Source organism: Macrotis lagotis, chromosome 1, assembly GCF_037893015.1.
Source record: "Macrotis lagotis isolate mMagLag1 chromosome 1, bilby.v1.9.chrom.fasta, whole genome shotgun sequence".
Classification (NCBI taxonomy): domain Eukaryota; kingdom Metazoa; phylum Chordata; class Mammalia; order Peramelemorphia; family Peramelidae; genus Macrotis; species Macrotis lagotis.
In genome coordinates this window covers 698,581,006-698,598,756 of record NC_133658.1, presented here as the reverse complement: position 1 = coordinate 698,598,756, position 17,751 = coordinate 698,581,006, and the positions used below count along the sequence as shown (strand labels likewise).

The 17,751-nt window shown below is 33.3% G+C and overlaps 1 protein-coding gene across 3 annotated transcripts in view; it reads right to left on the bottom strand.

Annotated features, from left to right (window-relative positions):
• Positions 1-17,751, bottom strand: part of LOC141507805 (sodium channel protein type 9 subunit alpha-like) — a 194,211-nt gene that overhangs the window by 105,109 nt on the left and 71,351 nt on the right. For all 3 annotated transcript variants that reach the window (XM_074215796.1, XM_074215795.1, XM_074215797.1), the window contains 2 exons: positions 5,155-5,462; positions 252-369 (listed from right to left, as the gene is read on the bottom strand). In XM_074215796.1, the coding sequence (XP_074071897.1) occupies positions 252-369; positions 5,155-5,412 (376 nt within the window). In that variant the 5' untranslated portion in view covers positions 5,413-5,462. The remainder of the gene's footprint in view (positions 1-251; positions 370-5,154; positions 5,463-17,751) is intronic.

Below are 17,751 nucleotides of genomic sequence, written 5' to 3'. Positions count from 1 at the left end.
TCTTTCCCTCACCTTGCACAATTGTGCATATGAAGTTCCATGTCTCTGCACAATGTCTTTAAATATTGACATAGTCTATATGTCACTGTTTATCTAAAAAAAGATACTTTTCAATCAAGTTCAAAAATTAAGACAAATGATTCTTCCAAAGCAGAAAAGCATCTTTTGAAGACTGAAAGAGAATTCTATTAATTAATTATAAGTTGATTTTTAAAAGAAACACTATCAAAAAATCACTGGAAAAGGATATGAATGAACCAAAATCTTAATAGAAATTCTTCTAATCAAGTTGAAAGGTGTTAAAATGTACAAGGCAGGGGTGGCACTGAATCGGAAAATTGTTTTCCCTTTATTCAATACTATGAATGTCTGTGGGGAAAAAATATGATGTGAAATTGAAAATTAAAATTTTAAATAAATTAATTACATTGTTTTTATTTATTCATGGCAATCTGTTTCAATCATTGACAATAACCCAAATTATAACTGGTGTAGATTAAGGAATGCTAGATAAACACCAGCTATCACACTAACAATAATAACAATTGACATTTACATAATGCTTTAATGACTGTAAAATAGTTGATATATATTATTTCATTTTTTAAAAGCTAATTTTGTGACCTTGAGCAAGTCTCTTTCTCTCTAGGTTCCCACATCCTATAACTATAGAATGAAGGAATTGAACAAGATAATAATAAAGGGGACCTTTCAGCTATTCACTGATTCTTTTGACTGATATTCTCTTATAACTTGAATCAATTATGGTGATTTGTGGTCAAAATAATTATATTTAAATTTACAATACAACTTTCTTCTTTGGTAGTATGATATATTTAGATAAGCCAACTAGATTTATCAATAGGTCAGAACAGAGAGAGATTTTGAAGGAAAAATTTATGCTGAATTTTCATGAAAATTAAGGCAAAATCAAGATACAATTGCATATTACTATTCTTGGGAAGAATTACAGGAAGAAAATTGCCTTCCTTATCTGAAAAAATAATCACTGTATCATTGTATCAAGTATCACTGAAGGCACAATATGTTAAATTAATGTTTAGGGAGAAAATTACTTAATTATATATAGTATTAGAGAATAACTATAAGAAAAGTAAAGAATTTTTTATATGACCAAATTAATGGTAAAAAATATTTTTTCTTCTTAATGACTGCCCCTAAATCTATGAAATTTAAAATTTCATAGACTCATGGAATTTTAGACCTGTGATGGTTGTATTGTCTAATCCAGTTAATTTATTTTTTAGATGAAGAAATTGAGAGATTAAATTTCTTAACCAACTTTTTTCAGTCAGTTGTTATAAGAGAAAATTAAATAACACTTATTGGAACACTTATTTTGCTTACCTCTTCTCTAAGAAAATATATTTCCTAAGAGACAATCCCTAAGTAATTTAGAATGATATAAGGGTACAGATTTATACTTTTTAAAAAAATATTGATCTTTTAGTTATTTTCTTTACCTTTTTCACTAACCTTCTCTTGTTTCCAATTTGGTGAGAATAAGAAAGATCATATTGGGAAAGATGGTTGGAATAGAATCACAGAGGATCAAATCATGAAGGAACATTTGAAATTACCTAGTCCAACTCTGATATTAAAAGGGAGTCAAGCTGTTTGCCTAAGGATAGAAAACTTTCCCCTCCTACTAGTCTCACTTCAGGTGGTACTTATACTTTCAACTCTTCCCTGATCCCATCTCCTTCCAGATTTTAGCACCTTTTCCTCATCCAAGTGGAGCAGCTAGGTGGTACAGTGGATGGAGTGCGGGTCTGAAGTAAGGAATATACATATTCCTGAGTTCAAATCTGATCTCAGACATTTAAAAGCTTTGTGAGTTTGGGCAAGTCACTTAACCCCATTTACCTCAGTTTCCTAATATATATAATGAGGTAGAGGAGGAAATGACAAACTACTTCAGTAGGAAGAAAACTCCAAGGGGCCATAAAAACAATAATAGCTTATAATAATATCATCATCATATCTTCTTGATAGATCAGAGCTCTTGATCCAATTTTCTATTTTTCTATCTCCAGTAACTTCCATTATGGTATTATTATTTTTCTCTTCAATATACTGTATTATATGGAGTCATCATGTGAAATCATTAGATAACTTTTCATATTCAAAAAGGAAAACCATTTTATCCTCCTAATATCTACATGGACTATGAACCTAAGTTAAGTCCATTTCAATGACCTTGAATAATTTGGCCTTATTATAAAATTCAAAATGGGAATGTATTTATCTCTACCTTTAATATAATATTCTGTCAAGATTTAAATCTTTACAATTGCTAAAAGGAGACATTGACATTCCCAGTTTTCCTGCTGCTTTTTAAAAATGTTTTCTAACTTTGTGCTGTTTGTGCTTTTTAAAATATTTTGTTATTTTTATGATATGTGAACTTTCCTTCCTTAATGATGTGACAGATTTGTGTCTTCCTTTAAGTTAAATTGTCATCTTATGATCCATTGTCTACTTTGTTGCTCCTCCTCCCTCCTAATATTGGACTTATGCTTGTTCCACTATCAAATGACATTTATTCTGAATGCTGAAATATATATTTAGCCCAGATTTTACAGAGAGTAATTCATAGATTTTTAGTGTTTGGATACCAGAAGCTGATATTCTTTTCAAAATTGTCTAGGAAGTTTATTTTTAATTACTAGACAAAATAACAATCATATCTCTTCCAGTTGGTTATTTGGAGTCACAATCACCATGATTGAGAACATATTATTCTAATTTGAATGGAAAACTGAAAACTTGTAAAGAATATGAATTTTCATTATCTTTAATCAAAATGCTAATGATATTATATTTTCCTTCTTTCATTTGGTAACAAAGATTTTTCTTTTTAAAAGAGACCAAAAATTTCATGAATCTAGGGAATTCGGGTAAAGCAAATCCTCTACAGAGGCCATCTCTCAACTTTTCTGCTATTTCCATAGTCTTGGAGATTCCTACATCATTTAACATACAAACTGTATAAAGCATTAATTAAATTAAATTTGAGAATATATCCAAAACATTAAATATTTGCTTAAATTTACTCTCTAACCATTTTAGAAATTCTTGGTGTGTATAATTTTTTTAACCCAGCGTAATTTTCTTACTGCCTATTTTAAAATACCTTCCTAAAATCTAGTCTATGGAATTCTGCATCAATGATGAGAAGGCAAAAAATAACTTGATGCTCTTTGTTCTAAAATAGTGTTTCACAGTGCACAATTTCTATAGCATAGATTGAAGCTATATTTTTTTAAAAAGTGATGAACTGCATTTTGCAAGCCTCTGAAAATATTTTCAAGTTATATCCTCAGAATATTTGTCCACTTTAAGATATGCAGAGCACTTTATAAATATTATCTCATTTGATCCTCACAACAAACCTGTGAGGTAGATTGTTATTAAGTGCATTTACAGATAAGAAACATGAAATAGAGTTTAATTGGTTTGCTCAAGGTCACATAGATGGCAAGATGGATTTGAACATGGGTTTTCCTGACTCCTACTCAAGCACTCAATTTACAATAGTTTTTTTTACAAAATAACTGATTCAGATGTCCTTTTACCTTAAATTTGAATCTGATTTCAACCTCTACAGCATATCTGCTAATATGTCCCTATCTCTGTACTCATATAGCCACTATCCTAGTTCATAATTGACCTCACTTCCTAAAATCTCTATGTACTCAAATCTATCTTCCAATACAGCATACAACGAGGTTTTCTTGAAATGTATATCTTTGTCTCCTTCCTACTCCATAATCTCCCTTCAGGATTAGCTTTACAAACAAGAACAAATGCCTCTGTTTGGCATTTGAAGCTCTTCCCAACCTTGCTCTTTGTCTGTATACAGGAATTTTATGCAATATTCTTCACCAAACACTTATGATCAAATCATGTAGTATATTTGAGGGTCCTCACACATTATGTTCCATTTTCCACTTTCTAATGACTGGGATGTTCTCTGTCCTTGCTTCCACTTAAAAGAATTACTAGCTTCCTTTTAGACTGTTAGAATGTGACCTTTTTGCAAAAGGATCTAAGTCCCACAAACTGTTGGTGCCCCACCTCAATCTTATATATGTTTTTTTTTTTTTTGTCATGCTGTTTCTTCCATTAGAATGTAAGGGGCAGCGACTTTTCTGTTTTCCTCTATATGCTCCCAAACACTTACCACAGAGCCTGACACAGATTAAGGACTTAATAAATGCTTATTAAGTAATAGAAACTATCAAAATAAAAAAAAGAGGAAAAAAGGCAGACAACATTCATACCATTTTGGATATGTCATTATGAACTCATCATAATGCTTAGACACTGAATATATGCCCTTCCTGAATAGTGTTCCCAGAGGCCACTTTGGGGTCTTTCCTGGGTCCCCTTCCCATAAAGCTTTCTTCTCAATTAACTAGAAGTAGAAAGCAATCTGAAGGTCATCTATATTTTAATAGGGAAACACTGAAAAACAGGATAATAACATTTTAAAGGATTAATTTATAATAATTACATTTCAGACCCAAGATTGATGTGGAATATATTTGAGAATAATATATGCATATATATACATATATATATACATAAAACACACAAATGTACACACATATACATACACACACACACATAAATATGCTTATTTCTTCAATTCCTTGAAGTTTTAGTTAAACTTCCACCTTTGTATATCCTCCACTTAAATGCCTTCCTTTTGTGATTATCTTCAACTTATCTTTTATATTTTCTGCATATTCTCTATTTGATTATGAGTTACTTGATAGCTGGAACTATTTTTTTTTGTATTCCCAGAACTTGCCTGACATGCAGTTAGAACTTAATAAATGCTTACTTAATGAATGATTGAATGAGTTGATGAACCCTATTCAAAACCCAAATCATTATGAATTCTTACTATCCTGCTTCACCTTAGTTCTGAATGGAACTCAGAAGTCCTATTATTCATCTATGACAAATACTCATTAATAAGTTATTGCATTTACAGTGAAGATTCATACCATTGATATAAACTTCTACCACCCCCATCTTCATCAAATTTCCTTAATTTAAAATTTCTTCCTGTATGGAGAGTGAAAGCAAGATCCAATCTTTTGGGTTATAGGAAATGCTCACTTTTTTATCCATGTAGTATGGGTCCATATCTTCCAAGGGCTCTGACACCATCCCTGGAGGAATGTCTCCATAGATAAATGGAAGTTGTTTACCAGCTTCCAAGTCACTACTTGGCTTTGGACCTTCTTCTTCCTCATCAGTTTTCTCCTCTTTAGGTTCCTTAGATTTTCCTTCAGTGATGCGTTGTTCAATGAGTGCAAGGGATTGTCTTGTGAAGTAGACAAAGCTCTCAGGTCCTGGGGGAGGCAACATTGCCATCTTTTCATCCTGTAAGTGTTAATTCCCTTTCTTTCCTTTTTATAAGATGCCTGCATGAGATAAGGTGGGGGGGGGGAGAGAACAGAAAATATTCATAAAATATTTAAATGATAACCAAAAAGCAACACTTTTCTGAATTATAAAGTATCACAAAAACATTCAAAACTAAGAGCTTCAAGTGAATTCTCCAGCAAACTTGACTTTAAAGCTAAAAGTAAATTAAATCAATCCGAAGTACACACAATATCATGATTTGTGATTATTTCCTTCTAGATAAGAAGATGCTAATCTGTATCTGTTAACTGTAAAAAAAATTTACAACAATATTTCAGGCTAATTTATTTCCTTTATAACCTCTCAAATTATAATTTAATTTTATTAATATTTTTCATTAGCCCACTTTATTAAATTTAAACCTCCTGATGGCCTAATTATCAATTATTTATTAATATTATATTATCATTTTAGATGCAATTTTAGATGTCTATCATTCAGAGTTGAGTGGCTCATTCTGATAAACATAAGGGATTGTATCACACCTCAAGTTCTTAAATAATCAGATTCTGGAAAACCTGCACTGTTAGATCTCAAACTCAATCTCAATCTAGAACTTGATGATCTCAAATTAGCCTTTTTGTTCACTTGTTGCTTTTTGGGGGAGGGTGTTGAGTCCCTCCTGCCCATCCCCCTTAAGCCATTTGACCCTGCTGCCAAACTAGTAATTTATAAGAATAGATCTGGTAATATCATTCCTCTATTAGAAATTCTAAAGTAGATCTATCTTTACAATCAGTCTAATTATCCTTATCTAGACAGTGAAGCCCCCTTGGCCTTCTTTCACATTCCTTTCCTTCACATACTTTATGCTCTAGCCAAACTAGGCTAGTCTCCTTCATATTCCTTATATAAATGTTCTTTACCCATTGATTGCTAAAGTTTAGGACCTCGGAGAGTCATTATGGAGAGAATAGGGAAGGAGTTCAGGAAATTTAGCCCAGAATATTGCTATTGTTGATATTGTCATGATTGCTTAGTCCTAGCATTCCATTCCTCTGATCTTAAGTACTTCACATCGCAACTAAACACACAAGACTTTACTTGGGGACATTAACAACTCAAGGGAACTTAGACACACAGACTCTCAGGGAAAGCCACCCAGGTAACCAGACTCCCCAGAGCTGCCCTGCTTTGCCACTGCACAATATCACCTGACTTTTTTACTTTCTCCTTCCTTTCAAAACACATTATTCAAGCATAAAAATCAGTCCAAATATTCAGACTCTTCATTCTTCCCATGTTCTGTCTAAAGACAACTTCAGAGTAGGAAAGGAGTGGATGTCCTCATTATGTTAAGTTACCTACAGTTTTGGATTTCTTGCTCCGTAGATCGTTGCTTTAGGATTGTACTTACATTCTCAACTTATATTCTGCTCTTTCCTTACTCATGCTGTTCCCTATAACTTGAATATACTCAATAATTTAATTCCTATTGGCACTCAGAGGGGGGAAAAAACATCTATCAGTTTTATTGGATTAGAGAAAAGTTTATGGGGGGGGGCTAGGTGGTGTAGTGGATAAAGCACCGGCCTTGGAGTCAGGAGTATCTGGGTTCAAATCGGGTCTCAGACACTTAATAATTACCTAGCTGTGTGGCCTTAGGCAAGCCACTTAACCCCATTTGCCTTGCAAAAAAACCTAAAAAAAAAGTTTATGCCAGATAACAGAAATAGAGAGGAACACAGAAAATAAAATGAATAATTTTGTTTATATATAATGTTTTGCACAAAGAAATCTAATAAACTGATATTAAAAGCAAAGTTAACTAGGAAATGTTTTTGCATGAAGTTTCTCTGATAAAGGTCTCATTTCCAAAATAAAGAAACTAAATCAAATTAATAAGAATAAGTGCCATTCCTCAACTGATACATGATCTAAGAAAACAATTTTCAAGGAAAGAAGTACAGTTTATCTTTGAACATAGGGAAAAATGCTCCAAATCACTGTTAATTAAAGAAATGCAAACTAAAATTATCTGAGATTCTATTTCACATCCATTAGAATGCCAAAGATAGCAGAAGGAAAATGATAAATATTGGCAGAGCTATGGGAAAACAGGCTCATTGAAGCACTTTGTGGACTTGTTAATGAACATAACCATTCTTGAAAATAATTTTGAATTATACACAAATGGCTAAATATTGCGTGCCCCTTTGACTTAGTGATACTACATCTACTACTATACCCAAAAGAGATAAAAGGAGGAAATTGATTTTTATGTAATAAGGTTTTTATACCAGTCTTTTTGATACTGCTCCCAAAGCAGAAATTAAAGTTATGACACTTTCTATATAAAATCTTTGCTAGTATTTTAAAATTATTATGTATTTAAAAGTCTCCTCTTGAAATTATTTTGAATTCATCTAACTGTATACATAACCACAATAAAAAGAAAAATCTAAGATAAAAATAAGTTTTTTCTTTTGAGTATAAGGATATATAATACTTTTTTTGGCCCTGAATTCTCAGTTCCTACCATAGAATAGACATTTAACAAATGCTTGCTAAATTAAATTCCTGGATTATCCTGCTAATTACTTACTCTAATCTGTAATAGTTAAGGAGTAAAGTCATCAAAGGAGCAAAGGACAAGAAATAAGAAATCTAAAAGCATATTTTTAAGATCCTGAAAGTGACTTGACCCTGGAATGCTTTAAACTGTACTCTATTAAATACATTTGGGATCTTGAGGCTTGAGCAGAAGACCTCACTGGAGAGACTGTCTTGCCTTTCTGATTTATGTTGGCAGTGTGTTGTTAAGAATAGAAGGTCAAACTTGGAATCATGATGATACAGGTTCACATCTCACCTTGTGATGATGATGTCCTTTGTTCTCAAAGAAAACCATGAAATCAGGGAGGTGATGCCTGACAAAGACATGAATTGGATTTGAGAGAGCGTGTATTGTGCTAAGTCACCAGTCTCACTTTCTCCACCAGAGTGATCTGGGTCCAGTGGTCAGATATGAATTAAGATGACCGGAGATGACCCTGGATGAGACGCAATTAGTGACTTGTCCAAGGTCACAAAGCTAGTGTTATGTCTGAGGTCACATTTGAACTCTTGTCCTAACTCCAAGGCCAGTGTTCTATTCACTAGCTCCGTTCACTAGTCCCCTCCACCCCCCACCCCCTACACATCTCAAGTACATATTAGCTATATGACCAAAGGCAGTCACATTTTCCTCATCTATGAGTTGTAGACAAAAATAGGACCTGCTTTGAGGGCTGCTGTGGGGAACAAATATATTCATGAATGGGCAGCTAGGTGATACAGTGAATAGAATGCCAGTCCTGTTATAATAGAAGACTTATCTTCCTAAGTTCAAATCTGGTCTCAGATACTTACTGGATGTTTGACTCAGAAAAGTCACTTAATCCTGTTTGTCTCAGTTTCCTCATCTATAAAATGAGTTGAAGAAGAAAATAGCAAATCATTCCAGTATCTTTGCCAAGAAAAACCCATATGGAATCTTGAAGATTTGCACATGACTGAAAAATGACTGAATAGCAACAACAGCAAGCATGAAAAACTTTGCAAACTTTATCATCTCTTCCAATGTTTTTTTTCTTTTTCTTTTTTTCTCCTGAAACTTCTTTCAGAAGATGGCATCAATATCAAGAAGTACAAGCAGTATGTTACAAAATTAAGCAAACTGATGAATGAGAAATTTCACCTAGTTATGACTTCAGCATATAAAAGCACTGCAAAAATAATGGGGGTTTTTTTTGTTTGTTTTAATTCTCTTTCAGGAACTCCAGTGAGGACTTTGTTCTATAATATCTTGGTGTCTATGAAAAAAGTAAGTTGATAGAGTTATGTCAGCCACTTCAGAAACTTGAGGAAAAACCTCAAAAAGAACCTTAAAAAAAGCCCAACAACTACCTGCAATCCACAGGGGAACCCAAAGAGTTACAAAACAAAAAGAAGCATAGATGGTACTGTTGATAAAGTGCCTGGCATGAAGTCAGGAAGACCCAAGTTTAAATCTGACCTTGGGTGCTTTCTGGCTGTCTGATTTTAGGCAAGTCAGGTAGCTCTGTTTGTCTCTGTTTCTTCATCTATGAAATGAACTGAAGAAAGAATTAGCATACCACTCTAGTAGCTTGGCCAAGAAAACCCTAAATGGGTTTATGAAGAATGGGACTTGAGTAAAATGACTGAACAATGACAAGAATACCAGACTATTGAGAAAGCAGAATCCACAAAAGCCACAATCACCATTTTTAGCCAAACTATGGCTGCTGAGGCTAACCAATACAAGCCATGATGTCATCCGGATCTCAGCCAGAACCGAAAATTAGAAAACTGGAGTATTCCATTAAAGAATGTTGAAAGTCACCAGCTTCTGGATAGATAGAAGAACTGGGCTAATCTGAAAGCAGTCTCCTCTCTGATGCTTTATAATATCACATTTGTGAAAAGTATTCTCTTGTTTATATGCTTTTTTCTCTTTTGTGGCCTAGTTCAAAAGAATAAATAACAATTGTAGACAAAAACAGGAACTGAAGGTACCTTTGAGAGCAGTGAGATGGGCCTGGAATATCACAATATAATCCCTCAGAACAGCCCCTGTTACACCCTCTTTTCTCTTCTTTACTGGTCTAAAACTAACCTCAGGTAATACCTTCTCTCATTTCTTATCCCAAATCACATATACATATATATATATATATATATATATATATATATATATATATATATATATATATATATCATTTGTTCTTAATCCTTCAGGGCAAGAATCTTTAAATCAATACATATTTTTGCTCCTCTTTGTATCTAGTAGCACATCAATAGTACCTTGACTAGATATTTTTGTTTAGAAAGCATAGGTGGTGATTTGCATCAATGCAAGGAATCTCAACATTGATTAGCTTATAGATGCATTGTTTTGTTATGTGTGGTGCAATATTCCCTGCATAACAGAAGAAATATTCCAGAGTTTTTTCTTTCTTTGCTATCCATGCTTCTTTGTACAAGACTAGAAGTTCCATTAGAAAGTTCCATTAGAGCTAGGGTGGTAGGTAAAATTTGTTTCTTCCCCAATGACCAGAACTGTGCACTGTAACTAGTAAAGGATTCATAAATGTTTATTGAGATAAATTTATTGAATTAATGGAGGAGAGGGGGGGTCATTACAAATGAGAATAAAAGCAAATTTTGTCAAGGTCAGTATTTTGCTCAAGGGTATCTCTACCTGTCTGTCAACATTTTATAGATGTTACTTTGATGTATTCCTGAAACTGAGTTAATTGAAGTTGAATAGACTTCTCTAACCCCTCTCCACCAAAAAAAAAGTTATGAAATAAAGATTTTTTAAAGAATAGAAAAATCACAATATCCTCAACATAACTGTTAAAATTGTTTATCTAAAGCACAGGTTATCAATGATCTCATAGATATATTGGTCTCATTGCTACACATTTTTCATCTAAATTTCTTGAAATTCACTAGATAATCCTTGTCAAAACTTTACAAATAAAACAAAAGGTCCAAGTATAACAAAAATAATTTCCTTGAAAATTGAGATAAATGATACCTTTATATATCTGAAATTAGAAAGTATTGCTGAGAAATACTATATATGGGCAGGGGTTCTAAGGAAATCTGACTGCAGTTTGAAAATTCATCTTATTCTTTATTTATTTTATATTCTACCAATTTTTATATTCTACCAATTTAAGACGGTAGTTTTTTCTGAGAAAGATTACATGTGACAAATAAAAGCATAAGGAGCAGAAGTCTAAGTACCTGGATGACAGAAAATTCAGATGGGATTTCACCAAATTCCCAAGCAGAACAAAACACTAAAAGAAGTTAGTGGCGCCACTGTATAGCTGTATGGGACTTGTCACTTGGGACAAAGAGTCTAGGATATGCAGTGAAAAAAATGGTGATTTGGGGAGTCTATTTGATCTAATGCTATCACACACAGCCTGGGAGAGAACTAAAGCTCACTTCTTTTTTTAGTTTCATATTAACAATTTCAAAACTAAATATGACTCAACTGGGTCACAAAATGTCTCTTATTATGTAAACAAAAACGGGTTAAAGTTAATTATGCTCCTCTAGCTTTCTCTTATTCCCACATCAATTAAAATAAAGCATCAATTACATTTATAACAAAATATTGACATTCCCATTGTATTCCAGAACATTGACAAATACAAGTAAGCCAATGCTATGGGTTTTATAGTTTGGTTACAATCAATTTTTTTTTTAAAAAAATCAAGTCAAACAGAATGATATTTTAATCACTTAAAATACTTGAATAGTGCAAAAAATTCAGCTTTTCTTTAAAATATTTTATTGAAATTTGACATCATTTGAATTAATGGACATATCTGTGATTTTTATATTAGATGCTTCTTCTTTGAACCTAAACATTTTCATATAAAAAAAGCCTGAATAATTTATGAGTCCTCTCCTATCTCTAAAATTCAATAACTCTAAGATCTAAGGACTCACAGTATATCTGGCATCATAACAGACATTATAAAAGATTTAGAGAATATGGAAAGTAACTGATTCTTGTTCTTAAATACCATATATCTCACTAGAAATATCTTCCTCACTGTGTCATTATGAAGTTCTAATGAGATAATTTAGGCAAAATACTATACAATATTTTAATTATCAACTAATGATGATGAGATGATAATGATGATGATGAGATGATAATGATGATGATGATGATGATGATGATATACAGTTCCTTTGAAGCTGATAAATTCAATCAATTAACAAACAATTGACAATTCAATTTATAAGTGTCTATTATGATCCAGACACTATGATGAATGTTAGGGAAACAAACCCAGAAATGAAACTATCTCTGCTTTCAAAAAATTTCTGTTCTATTGAGGGCATCAATTTCTTATATCACACTGTTTTATGGGATATCAATATATTTTAGCCATTTTCGTTTATTCTTTCAATCCAAAGATCACTCTTCTTATAGGAAAATTATGACAACAACATTAATGATGTAAAACATTTTCACACTGCTATATACTGCTTGGATTTCTTCTCTTGAGAATTATCAACTCATATCACTTGATTAATTATCAGCTGTTTCATGGCTCATCCTATAAATTTGAATCCCTTCTTCATATATCTTGGAAATAAGACATTATCAGAAAAAAACTTATTGCAAAGTTCCTTCTTCTCCACTCCCAGGTAGCTGTTTACCTTTTAATCTTGGTTATGGTGATTTAGTTTATGCAAAAACTTCTTATTAAATCAAAAATTTTCATTTTAACCTGTGATGCTTTGGTCAAAAACTCTTTTCTGTATCCAATGATGCAAAGGATTATTTCTTTTCTTTTCTTTTCTTTTAAACAATGAAACTCTTTATAAGTCATGTGGCCATTTGAAGTCCATCTTGCTATATGGTGTAAGTTCATAATGCAAACCTAATTTCAGTCAGTTTCACAAGTGTGTGTGTGTGTGTGTGTGTGTGTGTGTGTGTGTGTGTGTGTGTGTGTGTAATAGAGTCCTTACTTTAGGACTGTGGCCTTTGGTTTTCCAAACAGTAGACTGCTAGATTAATTTGCTTTTGTGTGTTATATAGCTAATCCTTTTCACTGATTTGCCTTTATTTTTTAACTAGCATCAAATCATTTTGATAATACTTTGTAATATATATTGAGATCTGGTACTACTAGGCCCCCCTTTGTTTCTGTTTTTTTTCTTCATTATTTCTTTTGTGAGTCTTTTTTGAGCAGAACTTTTATTTTATAATTTTTTTTTAACATTTTCCTATTTTTGGTTTATTTATTTTATATTATTACAACAATCTTGTTGTGAGAATAAACATATACCCCCCAAAAAAGATGAGAAACATCAAGAATAGTGAGAGAGAAAAAAATGTACTTCAGTCTATGTTCCCATTCCAATGGCTCTGTCTTTGGGATGAATTCCACCAAAGAAGTTGCTTCAATATTTTTTCCCACATTTGCTATTATTACTAGTTATATTTCCCTCTATTCTGTTCCTTCCCACTCCCGTTCATTCCACTCTCTCTTCTTTCACCTGTCCCTGTTCAAATGTGTGTTGTATCTGAGCACCTTCTCTTCTACCACCGACTCTCCACTTTCCTTCCCCATTGCCCTTTATCCCATTACTTTCCTCCCATTTTTCTCTAGGGTAAGATATATTTCAATACCCAATTAAATATGTATGTAATTTCCTCTCTGAGCCATATCTGATGAGAATGAAGCTCACTCATTTCCCCTTGCCTTCTTCCATTCCACTTCCATTGAAAAAGCTCTTTCCTGACTCTTTTGTGAAATATCCTAGCCCTTTCCTCCTCTCCCTTCTCTTCCTTCTAGTACATACCTCTATCACCCATTGACTCCATCTTTTTACTATATTATACCATTATTCAGCTTCCCATGAAGGAATACAAACAGTTCAGCATCATTAAGTTTCTCATAGTTAGTCCTTCTTGCCCACCCTCTCTATGGTTCTTCCAAGTCTATACTTGGAAATAAAACTTTCTGTTCAGTTCTGGTTATTTCAATAGGAAAGTTTGAAAGTACCTTGTTTCATTGAAAGTTCATCTTTTCCTCTAAAAGAGGATGTTTCCCTGGATAGTTGATTTTTGTTTGTAAGCCAAGGTCTTTTGCCCTCCAAAATATCGTATTCCAAGCTCTACGAGCACTTAATGTAGATACTGCCAGATTCTGTGTAGAGCCATGATAGAAGAAGTTTTTGTTTCTGGCAGCTTCCAGTATTTTCTCTTTGGTTTGGGAGTTTTGTAATTTGGCTATAATATTCCTGGAAGTTTTTCTTTTGGGATCTCTTTCAGGAGGTGATCAGTCAATTCCCTCAATTTCTATTTTTATCCTCTGCTTCTAGGATCTCAGGCAATTTGAGAAAAATGAAGTCTAGGCTCTTTTCCTAGTCATGACTTTCAGGCAGCCCAATAATTTTTAAATGATCTCTTCTGGATCTGGTTTTGAGGTCAATTGTTTTTCCAATGAGATATCTTCCATGGGGCCAAAGTAATTTTCTATAGTCAGATTCTTCTTTTTCTTTTGTTCGGTCATTTCTTCAGCATAAGACTGATTTACCACACTTCCAAGACTTGGGGGGGGGTTGGGGATAACCCACAGGGACCTTAATTCCTCCAATGTCTTATAAGAGGCTTTGACTGCTTTCTTGCCTGTGCTTTGGTATGTGGATGACCACAGGCGCCCTTTCTGCCCTGCAGCTGTGAGGATGGTCCCTGCTTGGCTGGCTTCCCCAATTCCCTATGCAATTTCTCATCACAGGGCTGGTCTGAGGCCAGTGATCACTCCCCACTTACTCTGGTGTGGCAGAGTTCTCTCACTGCCCCCCTTCAAGTTATTCCAAGTGATCCCTGGGCCAGGAGTCTGGAAACTGCCCCCTCTGTCACCGACTCAGGTGCCCCCAAGGATCTAGGCACTAGGTCTAGCTGCAGCCATATCATTAATTTTTCAGTTAATTTTACTTATCACTTAAAGACTTTAAGTACATCATCGTGTCATCTTCAAAAATGAATATTTTTTCTTTGCCTATACTGATTCTCCAAATTCATTTTTCTTGTCTTATATGCTATTTAAAAACTTCTATAAAACTAGCCAATGTTGAAATACTTCAGAACCCAGATAAGTGCAATGATCATGACTTTAGCTGAATAATGATGAAGAATGTTGCCTACTTTCTAAAAGAGAATTGATGAATCATGTTGCCTACTTTCTAAAAGAGAATTGACAAACTAAAGTATTCATTATAATGACTTATTTTTTGAATGTGGAGAATTTGTTTTGCTTGACTATGCATATTTATCCCAAGAATTTTTCTTTTCTTTCCTTTTCTTTCTTTTTTTTTTTTTTTTGCTCTGGGCAATAGCAATGGGATGTAGAGGAAATGAATAATAGTTTGTTCTTTTTCTTTTTTGCAAGGCAATTGGGTTAAGTGGCTTGCCCAAGGCCACACAGCTAGTTAATTATTAAGTGTCTGAGGCCGGATTTGAACCCAGGTACTCCTGACTCCAGGGCCAGTGCTCTATACACTGTGCCTCCTAGTTGCCCCAATAATTGTTTTTTGAAAAAAATAGATTCCTATAAGGAATTCATGTATCTTTATGGTAGAATTTATTTAGTCTGCAATGATGTGCTGCTTTGGCTAAAATAAATTAATACCATGCATCTAACTTAGGAAAAATAAAACAACTAAAAATCCAAATGCTCCATATTTATCTAGGCAATGTAAAATAAGCACTGTGCCCTTATAGCATATGAGCCACATAAGCACTTAGTTTTAAAAATATGATGTCATCTATGTTTATTTCATTTTTGTTTATTTTGTTTAAAATTTTGCAATTACTTTTTCATTTGAGTTGTGCTGTAATTGGGAGTGTTACAAAATGCAAAAGTCAAGTTTTTGTACTAGATGACACTTATAAGATGTACAGGAATGCCTTTTATAAAGTAAGAGAAGTAATAAAATTAGTTTCCTACTGAATAGCTTAATAAGTTTGTTTAACTATAGTATGAGAAATGATTTCTATCAGAAGTTCTCTAAATGGAAAGACTTCTCTTTATGGAAAGGAACATATCTAAAAGTTAAATGATCAAAAAACATACTTGTAAAATCCTCTTATAATAAAAATTTCAATTTTATCATAGGGGCAAAATGATTGTTCACTTGTTTTCCTTTTCTGATGATTAAGAGAATTTATTTTAAATTAAAAATTAGTCGTACAATCACATTTGCTCCCAACCCTTAGTTAAACAAGGCTCCCTGCATCATTTTACGTTATAATTTATCTCCAGCTGCTGGAAAAATTCAGCTTGCTAGAAATATAATGTAAAATCACCAATGGGAAGATGGGGTATAAAATGGAGAAGTAGATCAAAGACTCTATAATTAAATAATGCTGTGTGTGAATTTTAACAAGTAACCCTGGCTTTTTACAAGGCTCAGTTAAAACCCCAATTTCTATAAGAAGCCTTTCCCAAATCCCTCTAATGTTAGTTCCATTCCTCTGTAATTATTTCCAATTTATCATTATTTAGCTTATTTTTCCATATTTATCTGCATGTTGTTTTCCTGTTTGGATTATAATGCTCCTTGAGGGCAGGGGATGATTTTGCTTTCTGTATCTTCAGAACTTAGTACTATGCTTCATACATAGTAGATGCTTAATAAAGGGTCCAAGAAGACAAATCTTGAATTCAAACTGATCAAACCTTGTCCTTCAATATCAGGAGGTGATTGAGAGATTCTTTAAATGACTACAGAAGAAAATGTAAAATTTCAATGGAAAAACAACTGACCCAGAGAATAGATTCAGAAGAGATAATTTAAGAATTACTAGGCTACCTGAAAGTAGGATTGCTTTTAAAAAAAAGCCTAGACATAATTTTTCAAGAAATTATCAAGGGAAAACTACCCTGATATCCTAAACCAAGAGGATAAAATATCCATTGGAAGAATCCATCAATCACTTTTTTAAAAAAATTTATTTTCATCCATTTATACATGTATATTTCCCTCCTCTCTCCCTTCCCACCCTCCTCCCTTCATAAGGGAACAGTTAGGTTAGCATTTTACATACATATTTTGTTAAACATATTTAAAAATTAGTAAGTTTTGGGATGAGGAATTAGGATTAAGGGAAAGAGATATATATAAGAGATAATTCTTATAAATTGTTCATCAGATTCAGAAGGGTTGTTTCTTTTTTCTGTGTGTTTTATTTTGTGTTGTCTTCCCTCCTCTATTTGGGGATAATATAGTCATTTACCAGTCAAATACAGTTGTTGTACCTCTCTGGACTGTTGAGAGGAGTTTCTTCCATCAGGATTGTTCATCTCATAACTCTATTGATGTGTATGTTATTCTCTTGGCTCTATTCCCTTTGCTCAGCATCAGATCCCATAAGTCATTCCATGCTTCTCTAGAGTGTGACCATTTATGGTTTCTTACAGAACAATAATATACCATAGTATTCATGTACCATAACTTTTTTATCCATTCTCCAATTGATGCACATCCCCTCAATTTCCAGTTCTTTTCCACTACAAAAAGAGCTGCTATGAACATTTTGGATTACGTAGGACTTTCCCCATCTTTTACAATTTCTTCTGGATATAGTCCTAGAATTGGAATTGCTGGGTCAAAGGGTATAAACAGTTTTACTGCTCTTTGGGCAAAGTTCCATAGTGCTCTCCAGAAAGGTTGGATCCATTCACAACTCCACCAGCAATGAATGTATCAATCTTCCCAAAACCTCGCCAACATTGA